This window comes from Hyposmocoma kahamanoa, unplaced genomic scaffold (genome assembly GCF_003589595.1).
Source record: "Hyposmocoma kahamanoa isolate Upper Pololo Valley unplaced genomic scaffold, ASM358959v1 202, whole genome shotgun sequence".
Lineage (NCBI taxonomy): Eukaryota > Metazoa > Arthropoda > Insecta > Lepidoptera > Cosmopterigidae > Hyposmocoma > Hyposmocoma kahamanoa.
In genome coordinates this window covers 5,916,476-5,943,123 of record NW_020653726.1, presented here as the reverse complement: position 1 = coordinate 5,943,123, position 26,648 = coordinate 5,916,476, and the positions used below count along the sequence as shown (strand labels likewise).

General features: G+C 34.3%; 1 protein-coding gene across 1 annotated transcript in view; it reads right to left on the bottom strand.

The window, feature by feature from the left end:
• Window positions 1–16,837, bottom strand: part of LOC113226987 (vesicular glutamate transporter 1) — a 52,271-nt gene extending 35,434 nt beyond the window's left edge. The window contains exons 1-2 of the mRNA XM_026459837.1: window positions 16,731–16,837; window positions 15,511–15,622 (exon numbers count right to left, since the gene is read on the bottom strand). Of these exons, the coding sequence (XP_026315622.1) occupies window positions 15,511–15,578 (68 nt within the window). The 5' untranslated portion in view covers window positions 15,579–15,622; window positions 16,731–16,837. The remainder of the gene's footprint in view (window positions 1–15,510; window positions 15,623–16,730) is intronic.
• Between the last annotated feature and the right edge of the window lie 9,811 nt (window positions 16,838–26,648).

The following is a 26,648-nucleotide window of genomic DNA, read 5'->3' as shown; positions in this document are numbered from 1 at the left end:
ACACACACACACACACACACACACACACACACACACACACACACACAACAAAATACTTGCCCTCTAGTCTTATGGTTGAAATTGTGTGTGAAGGAAATAAATTTATTATTATTATTATTATTATTATTATCGTATTTATTTTAAACTCTCGCCTCTCCCAAGGCCTAAAAAAATAATTTTGAATTTTTAAATGGGAGAGGCGGTATTTCCCGGCAATGGCACAGTCGGCCGGGGTCAGGGACTCAGGTCCAAGAATCGGCGAACAATACGTGCCGTATCGAGCAGGACCGCCTTCTGCATTTGTGCTGGAAGCGACACGCCACAGAAATCCAACCGCCTCAAGCTGTTAGAAAGGCTGACTGGAATTAACCCATTTGCGAACAAAACAATTGGGATTATTTCAGTGGAGGCCACATCCCACATGTCGGTGATCTCGTGCGCCAGGTCGAGATACTTCCGGCGTTTCTCGGTTTCAGCTTTCACGAGACCCTCGTCATTATTATCATTATTGTTATTATTATTATTATTATTTAGATAAATGTCAAATTAATTGGAACAACAAAATGCAACCGCTAGCAATGTCGTGGCATGTGTTTGTATCAGAGACATATCCAAAAGTGGCAAATGTCAATCTTAAAAAAGTCATATACCAAGACGTTTTCCCAAAGGTGTCTTCATGCTTAAGTAGTGTTTGTAATTCAATGGATAATTATCATAATAATTATTAAGGAAAAACTATTTTAATAATTTGGAACACTATTTTAATCGAATAAATATTTTAAACTGAAGGTTTTCTCAGGAACGAATGTTTAAATTCAAAATAAAAAGTTTTTCTCTCCACAAAAAATCTATTAGTTGACAAGATTACTACTATTAGTAGACAAGTTGTGTATTGGAAACTTCTAATCAATTTAAATACATCCGAATACCTTAAAATTCATTGTGGTTACTAATATAACAGTGAGTAAAACATTACACCTGAATTGGGCTTACAAAAAAAAGACTAGATAATATAAGTTGGTCAAGTAACGTGCGGTTAAAATCGCAGCACTTCGCTGAATGGACATGTTTGAAGTCACGGCAGAGCTGCACGTCGGGCGCTTACAGGCACTCGAGACGTGACGGAAGCGCCGTTGAGAGCGCCATGATCGTGATCAATAAGTCTTACCGCTCAAATATTTGCACACGACGAACATTAGTGGAGACAGCGGCGCACTCAATATCACGAATGTGACGTAAAAGTCGACGTAGAGTAGAACGCACTGTAGAGAGTCGTCTTTTTGAATCTGATACTGATCTAATACTGAGATGTTACAGTATCGAAAGATATATCGGAAATGGATGATGTCGATATAAAGAGTAGCAAGCCTCAACGATGACGCTAACTATTGAATTTTAAAAACATTGCATAGAGTAAGATTGATTACCCACAGCTCCTCAGTAATATTTTACTCATATTTGTAGTTAGGACGTAAGCATAATTTGCTCCATGTTCCATTATAGTCGAACTAATTTTAGTTCTACCAAGACCACGAACTTTATTTTGCCAACTCAACCATGACGATCGCGTAGACCTTTTCTGCAATAGCGTTAAGAATATAAAAACTATAATGACTAATTAATAACTTCTTATCGAGTGACTGATACGGCGGTTGTTGTGTTATCGTTATCGTAGATGCGATAGTTGTTATTCTAGTTTTATTTTCTTATGTTCATAATAATTGTGAAAGCTCTTAATTAGCATCTCATTGATCATATTTAAATCAATCTTGTAAAATTAGCTGAAAGGTCCCCAACAAAATAAAACAAAATAAATAAAAATTAAATATAATTTTAAAGACATCTATCACTTATATATATAATATATAAATAATAATCACGATGAGTTTGGAAAATATTAGACTAAGTCTGTAATAACAATAATTCACATTGGGACAATAAAAATATTAGCTATTTATCAAGTGCTTTGGTTTTCGTGATTGATTAAAGTAATTGTTTCATGTTCATTATCAGTTATTGTTTATGGAAAATTACACTCAAAGTATTGACACATTGCTTCAGGTACGAAAGAACCAGTTAAAAATATCTGTTTTTTCTTCACTTAATTGTATTTAGCGTAAAAAACAATTTGTTGTAGCACTATTCAATCTGCTTAAAACCGTTATTTAAATTTTCACCTACATCATCAGCAAAGGAATGAAGCATCAGAGTAGTCTGATAGTATGTCGGTGAAGCGGATACCTTCAGAACTTGCAATTTTTTTTTACAGAAGGTTCAATGCTTTATCAGATTTACTCGCATATCAAGCGTAATAGAAATGAAAATGTTTTTAACTTATATCATTCGAATCGCACAGTTGTTAACATATTTCAAAACAAGGAGATTGTCAGATCGAATTATGTGATTCTGTATCTGATGTTTTTTATGTATATTGAGCCGGTACGAAATATTGATTACTCTACACTACGGAGTCACATTATTTGTTTTGCAAGCGCTTGGAGATGAACGCCGGAATGAGGCGCCTCGACGTCTGTTTGGCCTCTGGCGTCATCCATCGCTCGTTACGTAGCGACCAGCAATGTAAGTAGGATTTCTTTGTTTTTCTTTGTTTTTTAAAATTAACTATTTTTTAACTTATAAGAGAAAGAAAAAGAAAAAAATCATTTATTTGACTACCACGTATGATATCAGAACAGAAAAACGAAACCAAGCAGAAGAAAAATAAAACAATCAAAACTTTGAAACATTAATGAGTAAGCAAAACAAAGAAAAAAAGTTAAAGCACCAATCGATACTTCCAATGTGATACGCCAACTTTATTTTTTGGTCATTTTCTGTTATTTTTGTAAACGGCCATATTTATTTTCCGCAATTAAACTTCCCGAATTTTATGAAAAAAATAAAGAAATAAAATACAAAATTCGAAAAAAAAAACAAAAAACGAATTCTGTCAAAAAGAAAAACTGAAATCAAAATAAAAACACAGGTGCAACATTAAAATTGGCATAGTGTTGAATAGAGGTATCGCCATTATTAACCTAAACAAGAACACTAAGTACAGAGATACTCTGCGATGGTGCCACCTGTGATAACAAAAGGGTCAGCAACTCAGTATGTGCAGGAAAACACAATGCGTTCCCAGCACTGTTTTTCCGTTAGGGCCCTACATTTAGGACTCTATGGGTCGTATTCCAGAACTCTACTCAATGCTCGAGTCAGGATTTGAATATGATTTCAAGCACTGGAGATACGACCCTGGCAGGGACTTGGGTATGATTTCGAGTGCTTTAAACCATACTCAAATCCTGACTTGAGCATTGAGTAGAGTTCTGGAATATGACCCTAAGACTTGTAAGACGTAAGTATAATAGTAAGCATCTTACTACAATGAAATACAATTAATGGATAACTATTAAAATAAAATAATAATAAATATCATGAGATATTTCAGCTATTACTAGCAGTAGAGCTCCTGTGAGTGTGTAAGTACTGCCATCTTAATTATTTCTGCCGCCAAGCTGTAATGTCAGCCTTAATGCGTTCTGGTTTTGAAGGATAAGTATGCTGGTAAAATTACAGGCACATGGGACTTTTCAACTTATGTCTCATGAAGATGGGCGCAGAGGTAGTGCACCTCAGATCTTTGCGATTTAAAGCTCTGAGTGGCACTGCGACTGTTATGGACAGGCGTGTCGTTTACCATGAGGCGTACGACTTGTTCGTCCCATTACTTAGTATCATAAAAAAATTAAACTCTATCGACTAAATGAGAGATTTGGTTCAAATTGAGGTTTAGATATTTCTATAAAACTTAACCTTAGCGACACATAAAACTACGTGATTTTTAAACTTTCCAAAGTATACATTTTTCGAAAATCAAGTTTTATAATTTGTATAACTCTAACTGCAACTTACCGAGCGAATATTTCATAAAAATAATTTTCGTTCCTCATTACAGTCATTCATTATAATAAAATCGAGAACACTAGAGAAACAGAAAAACCTTTTTTTAATAATAATAACGCACACACTCAACATAGACTAGGCACTAGGGAAAGCCTGTGTCGCGGATGCCATGTACACACACATAGACAACCACAAATTAGACCCAAACTCACGAGATAAATAAATGTAGGCCATTCAAATATTTCTCCCGGCCCGGGAATCGAACCTGGGACCTCTGCGTGACAGGCCGGCATGGTAACCATTCGGCCACGGAGACAGTTAAAGCAGTACCCTGGTATAAATTTAAGTCTATAAAGGCAACTATGAAAATAATAAATTTGGTATAGGCAATGCTCATTTGCATGTCTCTATATACATATACATAGTAGATATCTGTACACAGGTATATTAGTCTATACAGCCAGAGTTTCCTTTGAAGTAGGATTAATCTAGGCGCTGGAGCCGCCCCTTGCGTCCGCGCCGACCGTTCCGAATTAAATCTCTGCCCTTTGCTACAATTCTCATTACACCGTCAGATTAGACCGTAATGAGGGACTCGACTAACAAAGTTTTTTTTAATTAATCACATCAACCACTGTATGCCTTTAGGACTAGTCTAGGAAATGAGTAAAAAGACTGAATAAAAGTTAAACATGAAATATCCTTACACACTAAAATAAAATTACAAATAAAGTCAAAAACATACGAGACTTATAATGCTTATAAAATATATGTAGGTAATGAACAGAAGATATAGCGTGTGCTTATCTACCTAAATTTAGCGAAAGAAAAATCAACAAGACTTGGCTGTATGGTTTTAAAGCCTTGCCTTTTCCTTAGCGAAAAGAATTTAAAATATAATAACTTCTTAACTACCATGGTAACGAGTGAGAGAGAGTTTCAAAATGGCTACCGTAAAGATAATTATAACGATTTCCAGCAAAAATATGTCTGAAAGTTGAACTATTAAAGAAAAATTACAATCTAAGAACTGGCTATATGGCCAATTAGCCTTAGCCTGTCCCAAAGGACGAAACATTTTGCTATTATTATCGAGTGAGAAAATCTTGAAAAAATAGTAAATAACTACTGTTTATGGCTTATAATAATGGAGAGCGGAGCTTAAAATAATGGAGATAAAACTATAGAGTTTTGAACAAGTTATTTCTACAGTTTCACTTGATTTAAGAGCTTGTTTTATAATTTGGAGCAAGTTTCTGTTGCTTATAAAAATCAATATTAAGTACAACCACATGCAAAATAGAAGCAAAGCCCAATCTGTTAAACCATACTAGCTAATAAGTTTAAACAAGGTAATTGTCAATAGACATATAAACACATTATAAATCTTCGTTGACAATACCCCAGCTGAAGTTAATTAAGCTTTCTTTCACATAAAATAATGAAAAACTGTTTATAATTACGTACCTTTTTCAATTATCATCGTTACGGTAATTTAATAAGTCACTAGTACCCATCAATTCATTTACGTTAAATTTCAATAACATTTGAATTATTTATGAATTGGGTGAGACGATTTAGATAGCAAAACAGCATTGCAATCTGTAACCTGTATTTGAAATTTAAATCCACAATAATATATTCCTATGACATTGACAAATGTACATCGCACCCTTGGTAATAAGGCTACATCTGCAAAATTACAACATTTTAGGAGAGAGGTTAAAGATTCCTCAAGCGAAATAAGTCGGATAAAAATGTTTATGCTTACAAACGAGTTATAAAATTTGTATGTAGTTCGTATTGTTTTTATAACTTTCACGTGATTTAAGCACTTTTGATATGTGGCTTATTCCATAAAAAGCAAAATACAAACTAACCATATGAGTCACCGTCTCGTTTAGCGGGGATGATATTTTGTAGATTTTCGGGCAAATATAGAAAGTTCTGTGAGATTTATCTTCGTCGGCCCCCCGGCGCCAGCAACGGCGGCAGAACAGGCGGCGCCTCGCCGTCCCGCCGGCCAGACGTTTCGGCGCCCATCGATTCGGATGACGTTGTCACATCGCCGAACTGACGAGCCTTCTGTTTGTTGAAGTGTGGCAAGATTAACCTACTTATTTGCTTTATGCCGGATCGTTTTAGAGCTACACAATTGATTGTACGTATGTTTCATTCATTCAAGAGCTAAGGACATGAGTCCTTTTTTTACGATATAAAATGACGTGACGAACAAGTCGTGTGCTAGGTGGTAAGCGACACGCCTATGCATAACAGTTGCAGTGCCATTACGCCCGTCACCTTGAGACATAAAGTTGAAAAGCCCCATGTGCCTGTAGTTTCATCAGCACCCATATCCTTCAAAACTGGAATGCAATAAATAATGCTCACATTAGTGCTTGGCGGCAGACATAGGCATGAACATGGTATGGACCTTTACGTGTACGAACATAACTCACAATTTTGATGGAAAAAGCTGTAACACATTTTATGAAGTTCGATTCAACATTTCGTTCAATTATATCTCGTGTTTTTAATTTCATATTGTATGTTATGTGTTTTATACTTCGTGCAAGTCATTGTCAATTGGTGACTTTAAAACCTGTAAGTTCGTTAAGAGGCGTGCATCATATGTCGTCAATTCGAGAACACATCAAGTTTGACACCTAGGAGTTTGGACCGTTCTTATTTTAAACAGTGTACAGTTGAATTTAGTGACAAGCTTGACGTGCTCTTAACCCTGTACACGTTTTTGTGAAAAAAAAACTTTGAGAATCGCCTACACGTGCAGTATATATACTACCAGGATATGGAGTCAGATGCTTATCGTGTGCCATACAACAAGCTAGGGCTTTTTTTAAAATAACCTCGCACTACAAATCCTGTATCACGGGTGCCATGATTATACACATATACAACCACAAATTGCCCTCAAAATCACGAGAGAAATAAATGTAGGTCATTAAATATCGGAAATTGAACCCGGGACCTCTGTGTGGCAGTCCAGCGTGGTAACCGTTCGGCCACGGAGGCAGTTAAGTTTATTCCCTGTACTATGTGTACCAGAACAGCCAAGAACACCCAGACAAAAACCAAAATTGATCCTACCGGGAATCGAATCCGGGACCGCTTCATCCAGGGTCGTCACAATTTTTGAAGATGTAGCAATATTTAGGAACAATTCTGTATATGAAAGAGCGAAATATATGAGTCGATCCTTTTTAAACCTGAAACGTATTATAACGAACTTAAGACACAACATGTAGATCGACTTATACACATCTGAACCCTAAAATGTATGAAATAATAAACAAGCTTGAATACGGAAAAAACAACTCATATTTAGAAACAAAGATTTGACAATCATCTTCATAAAGTCACCAATTCATTTAAGGTGTAATGTATACGCTTCTACAGGGTTGATAAGTGTTGAATTTTAAACCTTGTGAATGGCAATTCACAAGGCTTAAAACTATAATGAGACAAAAACTTTGTACTAAGGGTTTATTATACAGATTCTGCGTACTTGGATGACAAAAATCCGTGGTAGTGACCCGTTTCGCTGTTGCATGTAGTCACGATAGTTTCGATGCACGTTTTGTGTATTGTTTGAAATAATATTGTAAATAGTAAATATGTACAAATGTTTATTTACAGAGAGCAACCCCAAGAATTTGTGCTCATTCTTCTCAGGGGAGTCTGGCTTATGAATGAGCAGTTTAATATAACATTTTGAAGTCTAATTTGCTTATCTATGAATTGAAGATATTTTAGAGGTTGACCTTGAAATGAGTCTACGTACGTCCAGCAGAAGTTCATGAAGATATTAATGATGTTTATAGTACTGTCTCTACAAGAAAACTCTGTTTAGATACATTTTATCTGTCTCTTCCCTGATTCAAAGAACCACAATACAACTGTTCAAACAAATGAAATGATAGTGTATCTACAACTGTACCTTTCCATCACACATTATAATGCTTCATTAGCGTCACTAAAGATTCTTAATTGGCGGTCCTGGGTGAAGCCACAAAGGCATGTCATTAAAATTTCACTAAACCCCCGACGGCATAAGCTTCAGGGTATTTGTATTTTATACCCTGTAACATGACACCCCTGCCAATGTCTATGATGTTGAATGAAAAGATCAGCTAAATAATTACTGTCTTCCAATACTAATATGCGTTTATGTGACGATGATTTTGAAAATAAAGTGCTAAATTGATACATACAAGCACATATTTAGAAATAGACTTTGTGTATGCTTCAAGACAAAAATTATTACAAAGTTAAAAAGTACTTGATGTATTATGTATAATATTTAATTGTTTGACATTGATAATTATTAATTTATTAGTATTAATAGTCTAATTATTTCTTGAGCATAATTAAATTAATTTTAAGAAAAAATTTGCATGCTTCATCAAGTAAAATATGTATTCTATTATTTGGTATGTTCCGTCTTACGGCCACCGGCTTGATGTTTTAAGTAAATAATATTTCATTTCACTTTCAAAGAAAAAGTTAATTAACATTTTTTAGTGTAATTCATAAACGTACATTCCAAACCACTAAGGTAAATATTAGGATTATTTATTAAATAAATACATATATCTTAGTGAATATGAGTTCCAACTTGGGTGGATATATGTATCTTAAATTTCAGAAGTCTGTACAGACGTCGTTGTTACCTAAAGAAAACTGTGAAAGGAATCATAAAATGTATAAATTCAACAAAATATGTATATCAGGAATGGATAGAGGCAGAATTGGTTATATGATTGGTTTCAAGGACAATATCTTATAAATTGAGGAAATATCAATTTCCGCCTTGAGAATTGATTTCTTTGGAAAAATTCAAACGTTCACAATATTTTGCTTAAGAGAGCAACACTTCAACTTCCATCTCTATTTATATGTTTTCTATAAATGAGTTTTATTTTCTGTGACTTAGTTTTTTTTAATTAAAATTTTTAAGTGCCTTCTCAGAAAGCATAACTTAAAAAAATTACTTACCAAATTAAAATCCCACAACATTTCAAATTAGCATTAATTCGACCGAAATACATTTGAGGCCCTAACAACTATTATTGAACACATACAAACTCTCTCAACACGTCATTTATTGTTCTGTTCAGACTCAAATAAAACAAAGTGGCAGAGAGCAATTAATTTAGGGCCCCCGCGCCCCGGACCCCGGCGGAGTACCCGGGGCCCTGCTGGACCAATCGGGTAATTGTCCCAGCAATATTCAAATGGCGGAAACAATTAGCGTGAGTGCTGTATGTATTTAGCTGTCGTAGCCTCTCAGCCAGGACGAAGCTGACGCTAGGACAATGAGAGGAAAAATAATCGACGACCTTCGTTTGAAAAAATATTTATGTAAAAACAATGAAAGGAGATGTTTCATGAATTCGAAACTTGTTTTATTTAAAAAATGCTTTCTGTTTGATGTTCATTCAAATGACATTATAGATGTGTAAAAGTATTTTTTTTTTTATATAAAGCTGAAGTTGAAGTTGAATATAAAAGCTGATAAATTTCATGGAGTCATAAAAAAACATTTTCAAAATCTAGACAAAGTTATCTACTGTCTTTATAATAAATTTGTGTTAGAATTTTTCTTAATTATATGATAAGCGCGTATTGTACCTTCGTCTCCTCTGAAGGTGTGAAGATGAGGTCGACGATGGAGCATGTAGGTGCGTACAGAAGTAGTCGAAGTACTGCCATTACCTATTTCTGTCCTCAAGCAGTAATGTGAGCATTACTGCGTTCCGGTTTCAAAGGGAGCTGGTAAAATTACAGGCACATGGGACTTGTCAACTTACGTCTCAGGGCGGTGGGCGCTGTATCAGTGCCTCACAGATATTTTTGATTTAAAGCTCTGAGAGATACTGCAATTGTTATGGACAGGCAAGTCGCATGCCATCAGACGAATGACTTGTTCGTCCCGTAAGTTATTATTATAAAAAAAAAACAATTTTTAAGTTGAAATTATTGTTTCGTAATGCAGACAAATTGAATAGAGACATCAAAATATAATCTCCTAAAAGCTAAACATTATAGCAATAATTGACTGGCCCCTCTTTTAGCAAATCTCTTTTGTGTTCGCGATAACGTTGCAAAGCCTGCTAATGTCTTTTAAGGACTTAGCGATTTAAACGGACTAAATAATGAAGCTCTACCCTTCCTCCGTTCTCCACTATGCAATTTATGGGCTTAAAACTTTAGAGCTAGAATGAGAAACAAGACAATGTATTGTGTGTAGCCTTTGTGTATAAATCATATAAATAACGTTTTATTTTAGTTTTAGAATATAAATTTAGAATATAGTCAGACGAGGTAATAGAAAATAGGTAGTTTATTTTGAGTCAATGTTTTGAGTTCTAGAAAGAACAGATAAAGTCTTATAACAGTTTTGTAGTAAGTACACCAAACTTGCCTTTGTTTATTGTTTGTCAGCTTCACACATTTTAACAATCATTACGCTAAATTCAATTTGCCGAAAACGTGCTAATTGTGCTAAACGTTATAATTAGTTACGGTTTCTACAACAAAATAATACCACATGATAAGTCTAAGTAAGGTATAGTCAAGCAGTTCGTATTGGGAGGTATATTCGTATCAACTCTCAAAAACACTTGCTTGCCATCAATAATAAATCAGTAACAAACTACGGTTTCATCAAGATGATAATACCACAAACGTTCTAGTGATGGTTCGTACAAATTGCGAAGGGTAAGAAGTCCGCATGACGACACAAATCCGGATGATGTCTGTTTGTTATCAGCGCTGCGCACTCCGCTGCGCCAGGGCTGCCGTAATCGTATTATTTATTGAGTTCAGTCGATTTGGGAGAACTACGGCTTGGATTATATTTTTATTAAAATCTCTATTTATTGTGATTATCAAAACCCCAACTTTTAACATTAAAATTACATTTAAAATTAGTTATTAAACGACATCAGCAAAACTTTTATCAGTGATTTAAAAACTTAATATTTATCAGTCATAACATTCCGGAAGTATTAAATGCTTCACTAATAAATGACCGCTATAACACTTATTAGCGGTTCGCTTTTTGAAATTTTACAGATAAAATTCATCGTAGTCTAATTTTATTGTCCATTGACTTACAAATAAATGGACGACGGGTGTAATACAAAAACCACGAAAAAAATGTCCCAAGTCAACCTATTCGAAATTTAAATTGTAATGTCATCGCAGTATCGCGCTGTCAATAGAACAAGTGAAGACTAAAGCGGAGTGTCGCGCTCTGTATACGATTTTAGCGCCTTACAAGTGCGGACACTTTTTAGCGCGGACCCGACGTCCTAATTGTAAGTCAATGTTATTGTCGATCTATTTTTAAAATGGCCACCGTAAAGACAAGTTTCCCGCGAAAAAGTCTGAAAATTAAATTATTTAAGAAAAATATAAATCTAAGATCTGACAGTATGGCTAATTGGACGCCTACCCTGTCCCGAAGGTTGGAAAATGTTATTGCTATTACTATTACACCATTATCTAATCCACAACGAGTGATCTAGCTCGGAGCGTAGCTATTTAGGGTTGAAATAATTGTCAACCAGCTAAATAATATTTCTGCTCTAATGGTTCAATTCAAAATTGACTGTACAATAAAATAACGAATGGTATGTACTCAATCATGCGTTGTCAGTAGATCTCAAATGTATAAAAAAAAAATAGAAAAAACTAGAAATTATGATCATTATCAAATACAAAAGACTAAAAGGTAAAGAAAACTAATGTTCCAACCAACTTATTCATTTGTATATTACACCTCAGTTGAAACAAGCAGAATATTTTCTCTCTATATAATTAATAATTTTATCATCATAATCATGAATATTGCTACAATTTTACAAGACAGTAGAAATATTTTGAAATAACGATAATGAAACTATAATGAATTTGAACAACTTTAGCCAGAAGTATTATTTTTTTCCAATACTGTTTTCGATTTCCGAACAAATCGCTGCTGCTACACAAATGTATGTAGGGTTCATTGACTTACAAATAAATGGACGACGGGTCTAATACAAAAACCACGAAAAAAATGTCCCAAGTCAACCTATTCGAAATTTAAATTGTAATGTCATGGCAGTACCGCGCTGTCAGTAGAACAAATGAAGATTAAAGCGGAGTGTCGCGCTCTGTATACGATTTTAGCGCCTTACAAGTGCGGACACTTTTTAGCGCGGACCCGACGTCCATATAACTGTAAGTCAATGGTAGGGTTGGTAATAATTTTTGGGAAAAGAACTTTTATTTCTGTCTACAGTTATTTAGTTTTAGTTACACCTGGTATTTATATTAAAAATGTTAAGCATTTCACATGTCAAATTTCCTTTTTACTTTAACGAAAAAACCTGAAAGGATCTATCATGATTGATCACCCTATATTAGTGGTGCTTGTTAGATACACACAGACGGAGCATATCCTCTATAACACTTCATCCGCTGTCAACGTTATTAAAGATTAACGGCGGCGACCTATTTGATTGTTTTTTTGAAAATATTTAGCGCAACTTGCTCTATATTTCTAACATGCCACAGACTATAACCTCCTAACTACCAGTGTACATCAAAATGTACATAATGTATTGTATGAAGTGATCCGCTGATAATATTGTTCCTATGAGCACTTAAACGCTTAGTTTACATTATAATGGAAATATTGCATTCAAATTTAGCTTTTTATATTCTATGTGACTATAAGGTATCTAGGAAAAAAAGAAAATTTTAGTAGCAGTAGAGCTCCTTGTCAAAGAGTTCGTCCAGGGAAGTACTGCCACCTTACCTATTTCTGCCGCCAAGCAGTAATGTCAGCATTGCTGTATTCCGGTTTCGAAGGGTAAGGGTGCTAGTGAAATTACAGGCACATGGGACTTGTTAGCTTATGTCTCACGGTAACGGGCGCAGTGGCAGTGCCCGTCAGATCTTTGCGATTTAAAGCTCCGAGTGGCACTGCAACTGTTACGGACAGGTGTGTTGCTTACCTGCAGGCGTACGACTTGTTCATCCCGTCACTTGATATTATAAAAAAAATACTTAAAAATATCCCAGCTGCGTTTTTCATACTAAGGGTATACTTGCTATATTTAGTACATTTTAATGTACCATGGGTGTTTAGCGCTTTGAATAATATTCGCTCTTCATTTCGACAGTGATATTAAAAGGGACACACCAAACGCTGTTTTTTAATGTCTTTTTTTTTATATTACTTCATATTTATGATAATGAATGTAGGTATTACACATAAGAGATAGTTATATTTTTAACGCATTGTAATTATTGTAAACTAATAGCGTGCTATATTTGTACACAGGTAAAAATTTGCTGGTTATATTTAGTTAAAGAGTGTTATTTTTTATTATAAACGAAGTGATTGTAAATATAACCTAATACCTATAATCTAACCTAATTTTAAGGGTGTCCCCGTAGTGAAAGTAGTTCTTATTGTATGGAAGAATAACTTCTTAAAATATTATGAAATACTGCATGTTTTTCATCGACGATGTCCAGATCCAACAAGCGGATATAAATAACTTTTGAAACTTATTACTATTATTATTTAACTGCAAAACAATAACAATAACAATGCTAGTTAGAGCGAGCATTTTCCCCTCTTCCAGTTTCATCCGCTGTCAATATTATCAGCCGTCAACTATTACATTTGCCGTTTTTTCGCTTATTTATTGTTATTTCACACAATTGGTGAGATACTGAAATTGCTAGTTTTATTTCTGTATTAAAATTAATTTAGTCCTTTCTATTTTTGAACACTTCACTAAAACATGGGCATAATAAAAATAAATGTTTATTTTGAGACTTTAATTTTAAACTCAAGCATTTTCTAGTTCTATTTGTTTCGTTTTCATTTTATCATTCGTTTCAATTTTTCTTGATGAACAAATCTTGATCGCAACATCTTCGTAACAAAGTTTATAATAATGAAATTAATCATTTACAAACTTAATGTGACGTATATCAATTTGAGTCAGGTCATAACTATGAGTGAACAAGACGAAACAAAATATACTTGCGACGTATATTATAAGCACAAACAGACAATACGTATCAGAAGAGGAAAATAAATACGGTTACATTTAATTCTTTTTTCATTTAAAAAAAAATAAATGCGGCATGTGACCTCTCCATCTCAACTGATGAAAAATGACGATGAGGTCGACGGACTAAGAAGAAATTTAGTGTATTTATAAAATTTCACAAAAAAATATATAAATAAATATTAATAAATAAACATCTCCTGTCAGCCGCTGGTAGCTGTGAAGGTACCTAGCTGAGTGAAGAAAAAACTTTCACAGTTTTCTCACAGGTGGCGCTGCGGCAAAAAAACCAAAAACAAAAATCTGCAGTAAGCACAGAAAAATTTCATAAAGTTTGCTGATTTCCCCGTCCCGTAGAGCTGGGAGAGCGAAGCATGCGTTAAACGAATATGTCACTGGTTGAAGTCCAGCCGCATCGAAGCAATTTTTCCTTAAGTTTATTCGATCTTTGTATCCAATTATAAGAATGTTACAAAAACGTTAAAAATATTATAAAGTAACAAAAATATTAGTAAAAACTAACAAACAACGAAGGAAAACGTTAAAACCTAACGTAACTGTATTTGTACGCTATATTGTAGTTCAATATCCGTTCGTTTGAAATATTGTCAAATCAGAACAGGATAACGCGTCGCGGCCGTCGGAACTTTATTAGAATTTACAAACGAAATTTTCTTGTAAAAGATACCTTATGCCTGTAGTAAAATACTTTTATTTTGACGATGAGTTACTTATTACAGATTTTTAAAGTGTGTATAAATATTTAGAACAATAATTTTACATTATTGTAAAAGAGATGTGTTTTTTGCAATTTTTGACATATTTAATATGCAAAATTGTAAATTGTTTCTTTCTTATTTATTAATGTAGTAATCAATTATCATTTTATCATTAGACATTTGCATGCTATTTGATAGATGCGAAGCACTGTTTGTGTTTGTACTGGTACTGTTCTTGTTTTTCTACTTCTGTAATACCATGTTTAAAGCAAATATTATTATTATTCTAAGTTATTTATAGAATACGCCAACTAACTCATAGATAGATTTAATCGTTCCTTCCAGTTATATAAAAGTTACAACTCATTCTAATTCGTCTATGATTTATACGTCATTTCACTGTAACATAAAATGTGTAGTATTTTTGAAATGATTACATACTTATTCGAAGGATGTACCTAGCAACTAGTGTTCCTTAAGTAGTATAAAATGTTCTAATGCATTCTTATAGCAATTTTGCTTTGTTCCGTGTAATGTAATATTCTAATATCTAAATTGCGATATAATCATACTATTTTCTATTTAATAATTAACACTATATACAAAAGGCAAGATGTACCTATAGCGTAATCTTATGACGATCAAGATTTCGCATACATACTTGGGATTACGGATTGCTATGAAAATATATTGTATATCATAATCACATTTCGTATTTAAGTCATCAAATGACAGCTAAATAAGTAAGAAAAGTGAGAGCCTGTAAGGAGATTTGTTAATAAACTTACTTGAATAGAAGTGGTTTGTTGGCGAAAAGGCCCGAGGCCTTCTCTTTGGCCGTTTGCAGCCCCTGCATGTCGGCGGCCCGCGTCCGCCCTCACACTTGTACTACACTAACACCTGAAACAAGCATTCACACCAGACTTAAGTTATCCCCGTTAGAGTTCTTAGTTTTCTTTACTGCTACACATCGAAATTAAAACTACTTCTTCCGGGTTTAAGCCGCGTACATTTGTTAATTTAAACAAAGAATATTGTGGGGTTCTGTAGAGATGCCATGGTCACGGTTGAATTTTAGTCTTTTTAGTAGCAGTGTTGCCCCTAGTGAAAGAATTTGTCCAGGGAAGTACTACCTTACTTATTTCTGCCGCCAAACCGTAATGTGACCTTTACTGCGTTCCGAGTTTGAAGGGTACGAGTGTTGGTGAAATTACAGGCACTTGGGACTTATCGATTTATATCTCAGGGTGACTGGCCTAGTGACAGGGCTCAGATTTTTGCGATTTAAAGCTCTGAGTGGCACTGCAACTGTTATGGACAGGCATGTAGCTTACCACTAAGCATTCGGCTTGTTCGTCCCGTCACTTACTATTATAAAAAAGAGGCATTATACGTCAAACGTTATTGCCTGATATTAATGCAAACTACCCCATTGCACCCTATTAAATATTCCTGTATTCGATAGGTACCAAGGAGAAATCACCTATTAAACGAGAAGAGGCGGGAAATTGTATATCTGAAAGAACCCTGATCAAGTACGGCGTGAATCTACCAAAATTTTTCACATAATATATATTGGTAGAAGGCCATGGAATGATATGTCTACTACACAATGGCATGAGGATTCCATAACCATAGTAGTCACGTTCGGTAAGCAGGTATTTGATCACAATGAAAACTGCAATAAAAGATACGGATTGATGCACATTTTCTGCACGTGAGTCGTCGTATTTTGAACTGTCCGTGGAAAGATTTGTGATGCTACTATTCGCAACTCAAGACTACTACAACTTCCTCACAATTTTTGCCCGCCATTAAAATCACGGGTAGGCAGGTTACATAATGGTAGGTGCGTACATACATACATATATATATATATACAGCTGTATAATACTCTAAAGCCACATAGATGCCAAGGAAAAATCGTTAAAAACTCACGAATGAAAACACGTGCAGTAGGATTTAAGTAAGTTGTTGGGAAATAAATGATACAATAAGGAAAACTTACATTTTTTCCAGTTGCTCGGCGTAGCAGGTCCGCAGCGACGTCTGTCGATCGTAGCACCCCGCACGCCGCTTAACCGTAGCGCTACGGCTGCGCGTAAACCCCGCCGCCATTGGACCGAAGCTCTACAGACGTAGACGTTTTCCAACCAATAGTAGGCGTGTCCTGTAAAGGGGCGTGGTTTTGGAATTTTCAGAAAATTTCAGAAACCCCGGACACATAGATTTCGTTTTAACTCCATCCTGGTTTCCGCATTACTGTGCTCGGAATGCAGGCAGTTATGCTTTGAGCAACCTACGACCTACTCAACACATAATTTTGATGAATAATTAAATTACTTTCCCAACTCAATTTAGACATTTAGACAATCTTGACAACTTAATTAATTACCTTTGCTAAAGATGAACCATCATGAACTCAAAAGTTGAATTCCGAGGAAAAGTAAGAACAATCCGAGTACGTTGTTTCGTTACGTTGTATGAAAAATGTTCGAAGTCCCTCAGTTTCGAAGAAATCTTCGATTAATAAATATGCTCCAATTTAATTTAGTGGCTTTCTATGTTAAATATACATTTGTATTTTTCAGTATTCAACATAGAAAGCTATTTTGTATTATACTGTGTAATAGGCTGCAAATGTCTTAGCCGCATAAAAACAAAAATTTGACATTTTATGAAAGTTTGTTTTTAATCATGAGTGGTAAATGAGTGCGCATGAGAAGCTATTAAAAAAGAACTCAAACAGTAAAACTTCAAAAATTTACTATAAACACAGGTTTTCTATCTTTGTTCTCTAGTATACAAAAAGGCAAATCGTAAGGTGATTAACCTTATTGAATACTATACTATTGTCAAGGTCCAAGAACTAAGTAATTTTTGGAAATATGAGCTAGACGCCCACTTTTCGTGCCACTTGTTCTTTCCTACTAGGCTTATATAGAGCATTTCTCAATTAATACAATGAAATACAAATATATTTACACAAACAAGTCACTAAAAACGAGAAAACGAATACATTATGCGTAAGTGCTGGCGACCTCGGTGGCCCAACGTGTACTGTAGGCGCAGGATAAGGAGATCCCGAATTTGATTCTTAGTAGGACCAGTTCGGGAAAAGAACTTTTCTAAATTGGATCGGGTCTAGATGTTCTGGGCAATGCCACGGAGTGAATTGCTTTACTCTGATACTCATTGTAACAGAGAATTTCCTAGTTTGAGACCAGGTAAGGGTGAGGGATACCTGGCAGATTATTATTATATTATTATTGTATCTTTATAAATACATTTCATATAATTTTTTTTATTAAATATTAGAATTCTTAGGTTTTCGCTCCCTTAACTCTGTCTCACCTTAGTCAACCGTGATCATGGGTCCTGTAAAGGGCTCGAAACGTCGGTTTGTTCGAAAAACAAATATACGCGATTTCAATTCGGAAAAATAGTTTCGTTTCCTAAATGTTAGACTGTTTTCAAAATAAATTAAAAAAAGTGAGCAGACTGACCTTATCGCATTTATTTTTTAGTCATTTTAATATTGTATGCAATGGTCAAATGTTTTGCACCGTTAGTGTGATAAGGTCACGTCGGCAAAATGACAGCTTTTTAGGAGACAGGTTTAAATGCTCTATGGACAAAACCAGTCGACGATTTTTTTATGCTTAGCGGAGTTACAAAATTTAAAAATTATTTTTATGGCTTTCATGTTATAAAAACACTTTTGACGTATCGTCACTTGTGGCTTTTTTATACCAAGGATACGATTTAAAAATTTCAGTAAAGTAGCGATAAAAATAGATTTTCATAATATAGACTTCGCCGGAAAGTAATTTGTGTTCTCAAAATTTGTAGTATGACATAAATTAGGCTAATTGAGTGTTCAATAGAAAATCGAAAATTTCCAAGCATGTTTGAGATAATCTCAGTACAAAGTACTAAAAAAAACCGACCTCAAAAGTACGTGGAATTACGTCTATTTGCTAAGTTTTATTGAAATATCCCCTAGTTCGCCACTATACAGGACTTGACACTGGAGATAATAAAAATTGGTTCTCACTACTCAAAGTATATTGAGAGAAAAACGCCTTGAATTGGAGAAATACCAAAATCAAAAATAATTGCTCCTAAATTAATGTTAGGCGCTATTTATGAAAATGAATCTTCATACGTAAACAGCCACCCTTCAAGGTGGATGATTTTCTTCAAAATGAAATTGGACCATTATGGAAGTACCCCCTTTCCAACAAAAAAAGAATCATGCAAATCGGTTCACAAATACCGGAGTTATCGCGTAACATACATACAAAAAAAGAACCTCCTTTTTTGAAGTTGGTTAAAAAGGACAGTTACGGCCACCTGTACGAGCGGCAAATGAGGCCATACTAGGGAAGAGCCTTAATATCGCAAATGCATCGTTGGTCAATTTAACATTTAGGTCTCCGTGCCAATGATTGCACTGACATGCACGTATGCATGCACTATAGTTCAATATGAAACATAACAGTGCTGTTTTACAACAGATATGGCGACATCTAGAGCACTGAGTGCCTTACCGCCAGTAAATCTGTATATCCCTCTGCTACAACTGCACTCCCCTTCAAAGACAAACGCTGAATCAGCGTTTAGGCAAAATACGACATCGATATCGGCAGACTTCATTTCACGGCCAGCGGAGCCCGCAAATGAAGTTTCCGCGCTTCAATGATCACCGGCCTACTCGCTTTGGTTTCATCCTTCTATGCAAGTATAGATACGTTATGTCGAGTTGTAGAAAAAAATAGATATATTTGAAAATGTGAAGCAATAGCTCTTCATGGTGTAGTGATACTGTAGGAACAAATTCGCATAAAATCTTTCGCAAATTTACAAATGTAAATAAAATATTTATAAACACTATCACTCTGTCTCCTAATGAAAAAGGTTTACCTACTTTCTTTCCGAATATTTTGTGATATATAAAAAGATTCATTTTTGAATTATTTAAAACGGAATAAGATTATCTGACAAAACGGCGTTATTTTACTTGATGTATTACAATAAAAGGAGAAGGGATAAGAGCCATTTTATTGTGAATCCCTGCCACTCGTGATGTACGCCATAACACTCTGTGAATATCGTTTAAATAGGAATATCTGTTCATCAGACCGTTTTAACTTTTGCGTATACTACATTTTTAATTTTGAAACCATTTCCAATGTCTTTACCTTTTTACCGACATTGTAAGAATTACGCTTATGTTTATTTCTCAATTATAATGTTCCAGCATAAATTGCTCTACATGTCCAAAGTATAAGAAATTATATCGTGATCGTCAAATAAAAATTAAAAATAGACATTAGTTATAGTTAACGACTTTGAAATTTTAAAAAAAATATCAACTCCTTTGATTAATATTAAATAATTTCATAGAAAGTTTCATCAAAGTATTCCGTTATTATTATCACCAATGATCTTAATTAGTTAAAAAAACTGTATTATCGTCTATGTAGGTCCTCGTGCCTTTGATAACGTTTTGAACTTGCCGTTTACAATAAAACATTTTTTTTTTCTTTACATTAGACATAAATATTAAATCTGTTTTGTTTACAGTATCTAATATGTTGTAAAATGTAAGCTAAGGTAATTAGTTAAATTTGGCCGTTTTGTTGCAATGTTTACTTTATATACATAATTTAATTACAGATACAAAAAAATATTTAAATTTAAAAAGAAATAACAAATGAACTGTTAATATAATTGAAACTTTACCTTGTTGGCATGTCGTTCAATACCATCAATAGGTACCTATTATTGCAAGTTACGACGTTTTGAATTTATATTGAAATTTCAATCAATGTGCTGCCATCTAGCGGTTAACAGCTGAACGACGACAAATTATATCTTCATTTTGTCGTCTACCTGACTTAGTTCCCCAAAAAAGAAGCGACCATATTGCAGCGGTATAAAGTTTACTTTCGTTTCTTGTAACAAAAAAATTATTACCTTCTGTGAATGTTAGAACGAAAAGTGAGTTAAAACTAAAAATCGCAATGTGCAATGTGTCGTTGGGTGCCACGCTGCGTCACGTTCCGCGGCGTCGGCGCCTCGTGTTTATTTATTTACTTAATTGCATCACGGATAGCACAAACAAATGTATCTCGTACAAACATGGACCCTGTTATAGTTTTGCAATCTTATACTACTCTAATGTTGAAAAATAAAACATAATCTAAATATTATATTCCATTATGAGTGACTGACGTTTAGCTATTGCATGTCACGAAGGCTGGAAATTAAACAAGTGTGTGTCCTTATTTATTTATTCAAATTCTTGATAGGTGAGAGAAGAAAATTTTGCTTAATAAATCTGTATCAATAAGATCGACCAAAGACCAGGCGAACTTAACGTAAAACAATGTAGTCAAAGTAATGTTATATTACAGAGACAGTTGTTCTCAGTACATTCAATGACCAGGTACACCCAAAAAGGATAAAGTAACAAATGTTTTGGAGTTGAAATCTGTGTGTTCCAACCGCAGTTTTTATGTACAGCGTTACCGTGGTGTTGCCAGATGGTTACATTTCTTACATTTTTCATAACTTTTAACCTTCTCGAACTTTTGTTTTTACGGCAATTTTCGTAACTTTTAAGGAAACCGAAATTTTGTGAATTCAACTATATTTGTTATTATAAATCCTAAATAGTTTACGAATGCACCTAAACTAGACAATAAAGTAATTTAGAGATGACGCAAATAAAATTAAATCATTCAATTACTGGTTATATATATGTTTTCCTTGAGTGGGTTTACTTTCTGTTTTTAGAATTTTGGCATCTTTTATAATTAGAATTTTTGATTAAAAAAACGTAAATTTAGCAGAACAATGTAACCTTTCTGGTAAGGAAAAGTTATTTTTATCTCAAGGGCCAAGGCAACACTGATTACAAACACCGTTGAAAGGCACTCAAAAAAGACCTAAACCACGATGTTTCTAAATGTGATCAATGTCCTTATTCTGACTCTTGTGGCGTTGATATCAACTTTCTCTTCATGTCTTATGTTGTTTATGTTCTGGGAATCATTTCGCTATGGGTAAAGTCTGATCTAAATTACATACACAAAGAAATATAGTATACAGCTATCCACGGCAAAAAGTCGTGTGACGCCTCGGAAAAAAATGACTGTTCTACTGAAAATATCAAATCTAACATGAATTCAATTATCTCGTTTCCTACATCTACATCCTCATTTCCCGTAAATAGCTCATTATATCTGTTATACACTTTAAAGCAACTTTATGTTTTATTAGGTACTTATTCGCAATCTTTGTGACTGACCACACGCCCATTGCATTAAAACTTGCAGTTGTGGTAGGTACCACTGTACTGGTGAACCAATCAAATTCAGTACCATCTAGAGCATTAAGAATTGTTAAAAGTGCCATGAATTAAATTTTATCGATGCCCTATACTTAAATCATGTTTAAAACTTCGTGCTCATCTTTATCGTCATCAGTGGATTAATATTTATTTTGTCCAAAAAAAAAATATATTCAATTTCTATTTCCACAAATGTTGAATCATCTTATAACGATACAATAATGTCACCTATTAAAATAAAAATACTTGACTCTTCAACATAAAATATACAACAATATTAAAGATTAAGCAATGCTTAAATCTATGTCGAAGAAAAGGTAAAGCCTTCAGCAATTTGCTGGTTTTCAGGCTTCACCTGGCAAGTATTCGCCCCTGGAGACACCGTAGCATATAGAGACGGGTGTCTTTTCGATTATATATTATATAAATAGGAGGGATTTCATAAAGTCGACATCTCTCCTTACTAAACACATAATATTCTCCTTGTTTGGACTGTAGTTACAGTAAGTAATTTTGAAATCTCTTTAAGCAACTGAAATCACTTTTGAAATCTCTTTTATTTGGTAATTTAAGCTAAAAATGTTCAGATTCGATACTTTAAACTCCTTATTACTTTTATTTTATTAAAAAGAACAAATTTTTAAATAGGTAACTCTTCCTAGCCAATGCTGCATGCATAGACTGCAGCACAATTATTCCTAGCACAGATGTTGGGGTGTTCCACTATAGATGTTTATTTTAACAGTGTCCAGAAAAGCAAATTGCCTCCAGATGCGTCTGTTTCTATTGTTTCGAAAAATTTCTCAGTACAATTCACTGCTTCTATAAGTGTGTTATAATCAAACTTTCTAGAAACATAAAAATCTGAGATCATTGAGGTTACTCTATGGTTTTCGCCTTACTGCCTTGATTCTTAGATATTTCGGATAATAAAGTCTATAAATCTTAACAAATTATGCTATTTTTAGGTGACAATACTGCATATTATATTAATTATTCCTTGATCTTGTGTGCAGTGACTATGAAATTTCCTTGGGAAACTATATGCTGGCATACTGCCGTGTATTCTGAAAAGGCCACGTTGTACAAAAGTGGCGGTGGGTAGTAGAGTAAACTAGTATCTTAACTCGCCTGCGCTGACAGAGAACTTCTGTTCATCTTGCCAAACTCGTTTTGTTGATAGTGACTTTGGTGTAGAACCTAAAAATTCAGAATAAGATAGCACGGCAACATTTAAAAAAATCTAAACAAATAATTCTGAATATAAGAGTTAATAATGAAAAAGTAATAAAATAAGTAATGTTAATAAAATAAGTAATGCTGGTGTATGCAACTTTGATTTTAATTCTCTAATAGTAAATCTAATTTGTATTTGCGTAATATTTAAACTTAATTAAGCACACTGCAATTTTTACAAAGTTCTCGTGACAGCCGCGACCGCCCCTAGATTAATGTATTATTTTATAAAGTGTGACAAGAGCAGGGGACACAGTCCGGGGTAGCTGCGAAAACGCTGACTTAACAAATCTTTTATACTTTTAAGACGATTCATATTCATTTTTTAAATTCCGTTTCAAATCTTTAATAATATTCTTTTATAAATAAAACAGTGAATTTGAAATAAACGTACCTAATTAAGATCTCTTGAATTTTCTAAATGCATAAATACTAGAGATTTGAAAGATGTTGGGTATTCTAGATTGTTAAATACAGAAATAATATTACATATATTTACAAGTGATAAAAAATGTTCTAATAAAAGAGTTTGTGTAGAGAAGGTATGCAACGACCGATTTTATAATTGGACGTACGGTGATGACTTCTTTCGGTGTCCATTTTTAGCGCGCGATTGGCGCTATAATTTACTGTCTGAACTGAATACGTACTTCATTATGGACAAATCTAATCACGCTTGAACCCCAAGCGTAAAAGGGTATGGACACAGCCCAAACATCAACACAGCACATAAAGAACCAACTCTAACCACGATCTTCGGACGATGGAATCCAACATTAAAACGTTGAAATGGCGCCCAAACTGAGCACGGACCATACTTGCATAAAACCATGACTACTTAGTCGGTATACAAAGAAATCTTAAAGAAAAATGCTGACATGCATGTAAGTCAACCAGTTCTTATTTAACCTATCGTGCTAACTTGCTTGTGTGTTCTCGAACTTCACACTTGAACAATATATTTTAATACAACTTTGCCGCAAGCTAGGTACTGACATACAAGATGACATAAAGATGACATAAAGTAGTTTGACATGACATCGTCGCATCGCACTGATTGGCCAATCATCTACGTAATTCTTATGCCATATGTAAACATATGCTTTCTTGCCTTTTTCCCATCGATGTCAGTAGGGACCACATTCTTCCAATTACTACGGCCCTGACACATGACACATTGTAAAAATTGTGATTCAGTAACTGGATGTGTACGTCGGAATAAACAGGAATTATTCAAGTCGTTATAAAAAAAAATTTAGGCTAGTACGCTAAAAATAAATTTCTATATTATTTGGCATCTAATTTGATTTCAATAATTTATTAGTAAAAAGTCGATATATACTGTATATAATATGGTAAAACAAAATTTATATAATTTTATGTGGCGAAATTGCCGGGTGAAGCCCGAAAACCATCAAATTGTAGAAGCTTGTCCCCCTTTTCTTCAACACAGTTTTAAGTAATTATTTTAAATTTTATATGTTTTGTGGTGAAAAGTAAAGTATTTTTATTCACATTTGTTTATTTTTGTAATATAGACGCAAAAGTTAGACGACGAGAGATTCAGAGGAGCTGTCTCGTTTACTCACTTTTGAAGAAAGCCATGTCACAGCGCAAAGACAATTCTCTCAGGGAAGGAATGACTTTTTTTATAATATCAAACGACGACGGGACGAACAAATCCTGCGCCTGGTTGTAAGTGACACGCCCATCCGTGACAGTTACAGTGCCACTTAGAATTTTAAATCACAAAGATCTAAGGGCGCTGCTACTGAGCCCATAGACATATCTTGACAAGTCCCTGTCTGTAATTTTACTAGCACCCTTACCCTTTCAAACCGGACCACAGTAATGCTGACATTACTGCTTGGCGGCAGAAATAGGTAAGATGGCAGTACTTCTTACGGCTCTACTTCTACTGAACTTAATGCCCGCGTGGTCTTATGACACTAGACATCAAGGATGAGCTGAATAAGTTCTACTGCTTTGGCGGGAAGTGTAATGGTGAAATGTAATGGTGGCAACAGTACAAAAAGTTTTTCTGAGTACAACACATACAGAGATCCAATCGTCTCTTCGTAGAAGTTCGTCCCTAAGACAATCACGCCCAGCAAATAAAATTGTTGCTTATATTTTATCTAGCAATGAACTCTTTAAAAAAAGACAAAAGAACATGAAGTGTTGAACCACTTACAGCGTCGCTCACTCAGCGTTATCGACGGGCTCTTATCGGTATTATGGCCTCGATACACTGTAAAATTGGTACTTGAAGAGAACACAAGAACAGTATAGCACTTACAACCCTATATCGAAAGGTAAAGAGGTATAATGGTTCGAAAACGGCGATTTAGATCGCAAAATGGTGTCCTTGAAGAAGTTCTCTTTATTAAATTAGTATCCTATCCTTATGAGTGTCAGTGTACATACCCTTTATACCCTGTATATTTTATATACGATCATAGGGAATCTATTTAGAAAAATATGTTTTTCATAGGTAACTGAGGCCATGCTTGCTCGAATCTGAAGTATATTTAGTACATTTCAATGAACATTGGTCTCACTGCCATTATAGGTATTATTCACACAAAAGCAGTACACAGAAGTAAAAATTATGTCACTAAACAAATAAAAAGTAAAATTTATACACAGTAAAATATCACACAAACACGTACCTATACGTTTACATGTTCGAAAAGGTGAGTTAGTATAAGTTTCGATTAACCATTTATTACAATATTATAAATTTAGAATAAGATAATTTTGTAATTGCCTTGTTTCAATATTTGTTGAAAGACATTGAAAATTCGATTTAAATTCAATGTACCAATGTACAGTCAACAGCACATCAGACTACACTTTTTTGTTCGAAAATCGCCTCCAGTACAACGGTATAAGATACGTTCCCATTATAGTTTGCTGGGTATTAGGAAACCATAGGTCTTAGCGACCTCCTGACTTTTAAATCTTATAATAACTAAGTAATATTATTTTTTTGATATAAGTTTTACTTATACGTCTTTTCTAAGTATCTAATTGTTACCTAAATGTCTTTTATTCTTATGAATAGGTGCTGATTTCTTCATTCACCGCTACTCTGTTAAACTGTTGTTGTGTGTCGTACTGTTGAATTTCCTACCAGTCGACTCTGGTAGGGAATTCATCAGTACGATACCTTCAACACACTTCACAGTTTAATACTTTCTTTCTCACATAGTACTATGTCTATACGTATATATCTTCTATAATCCTGCTTATTTTTCTCTTTCTTTCATGGTTGTAGGTTATGTAATATATTGTTGTAAATAAACGTTTCATATATTGAATATGAAA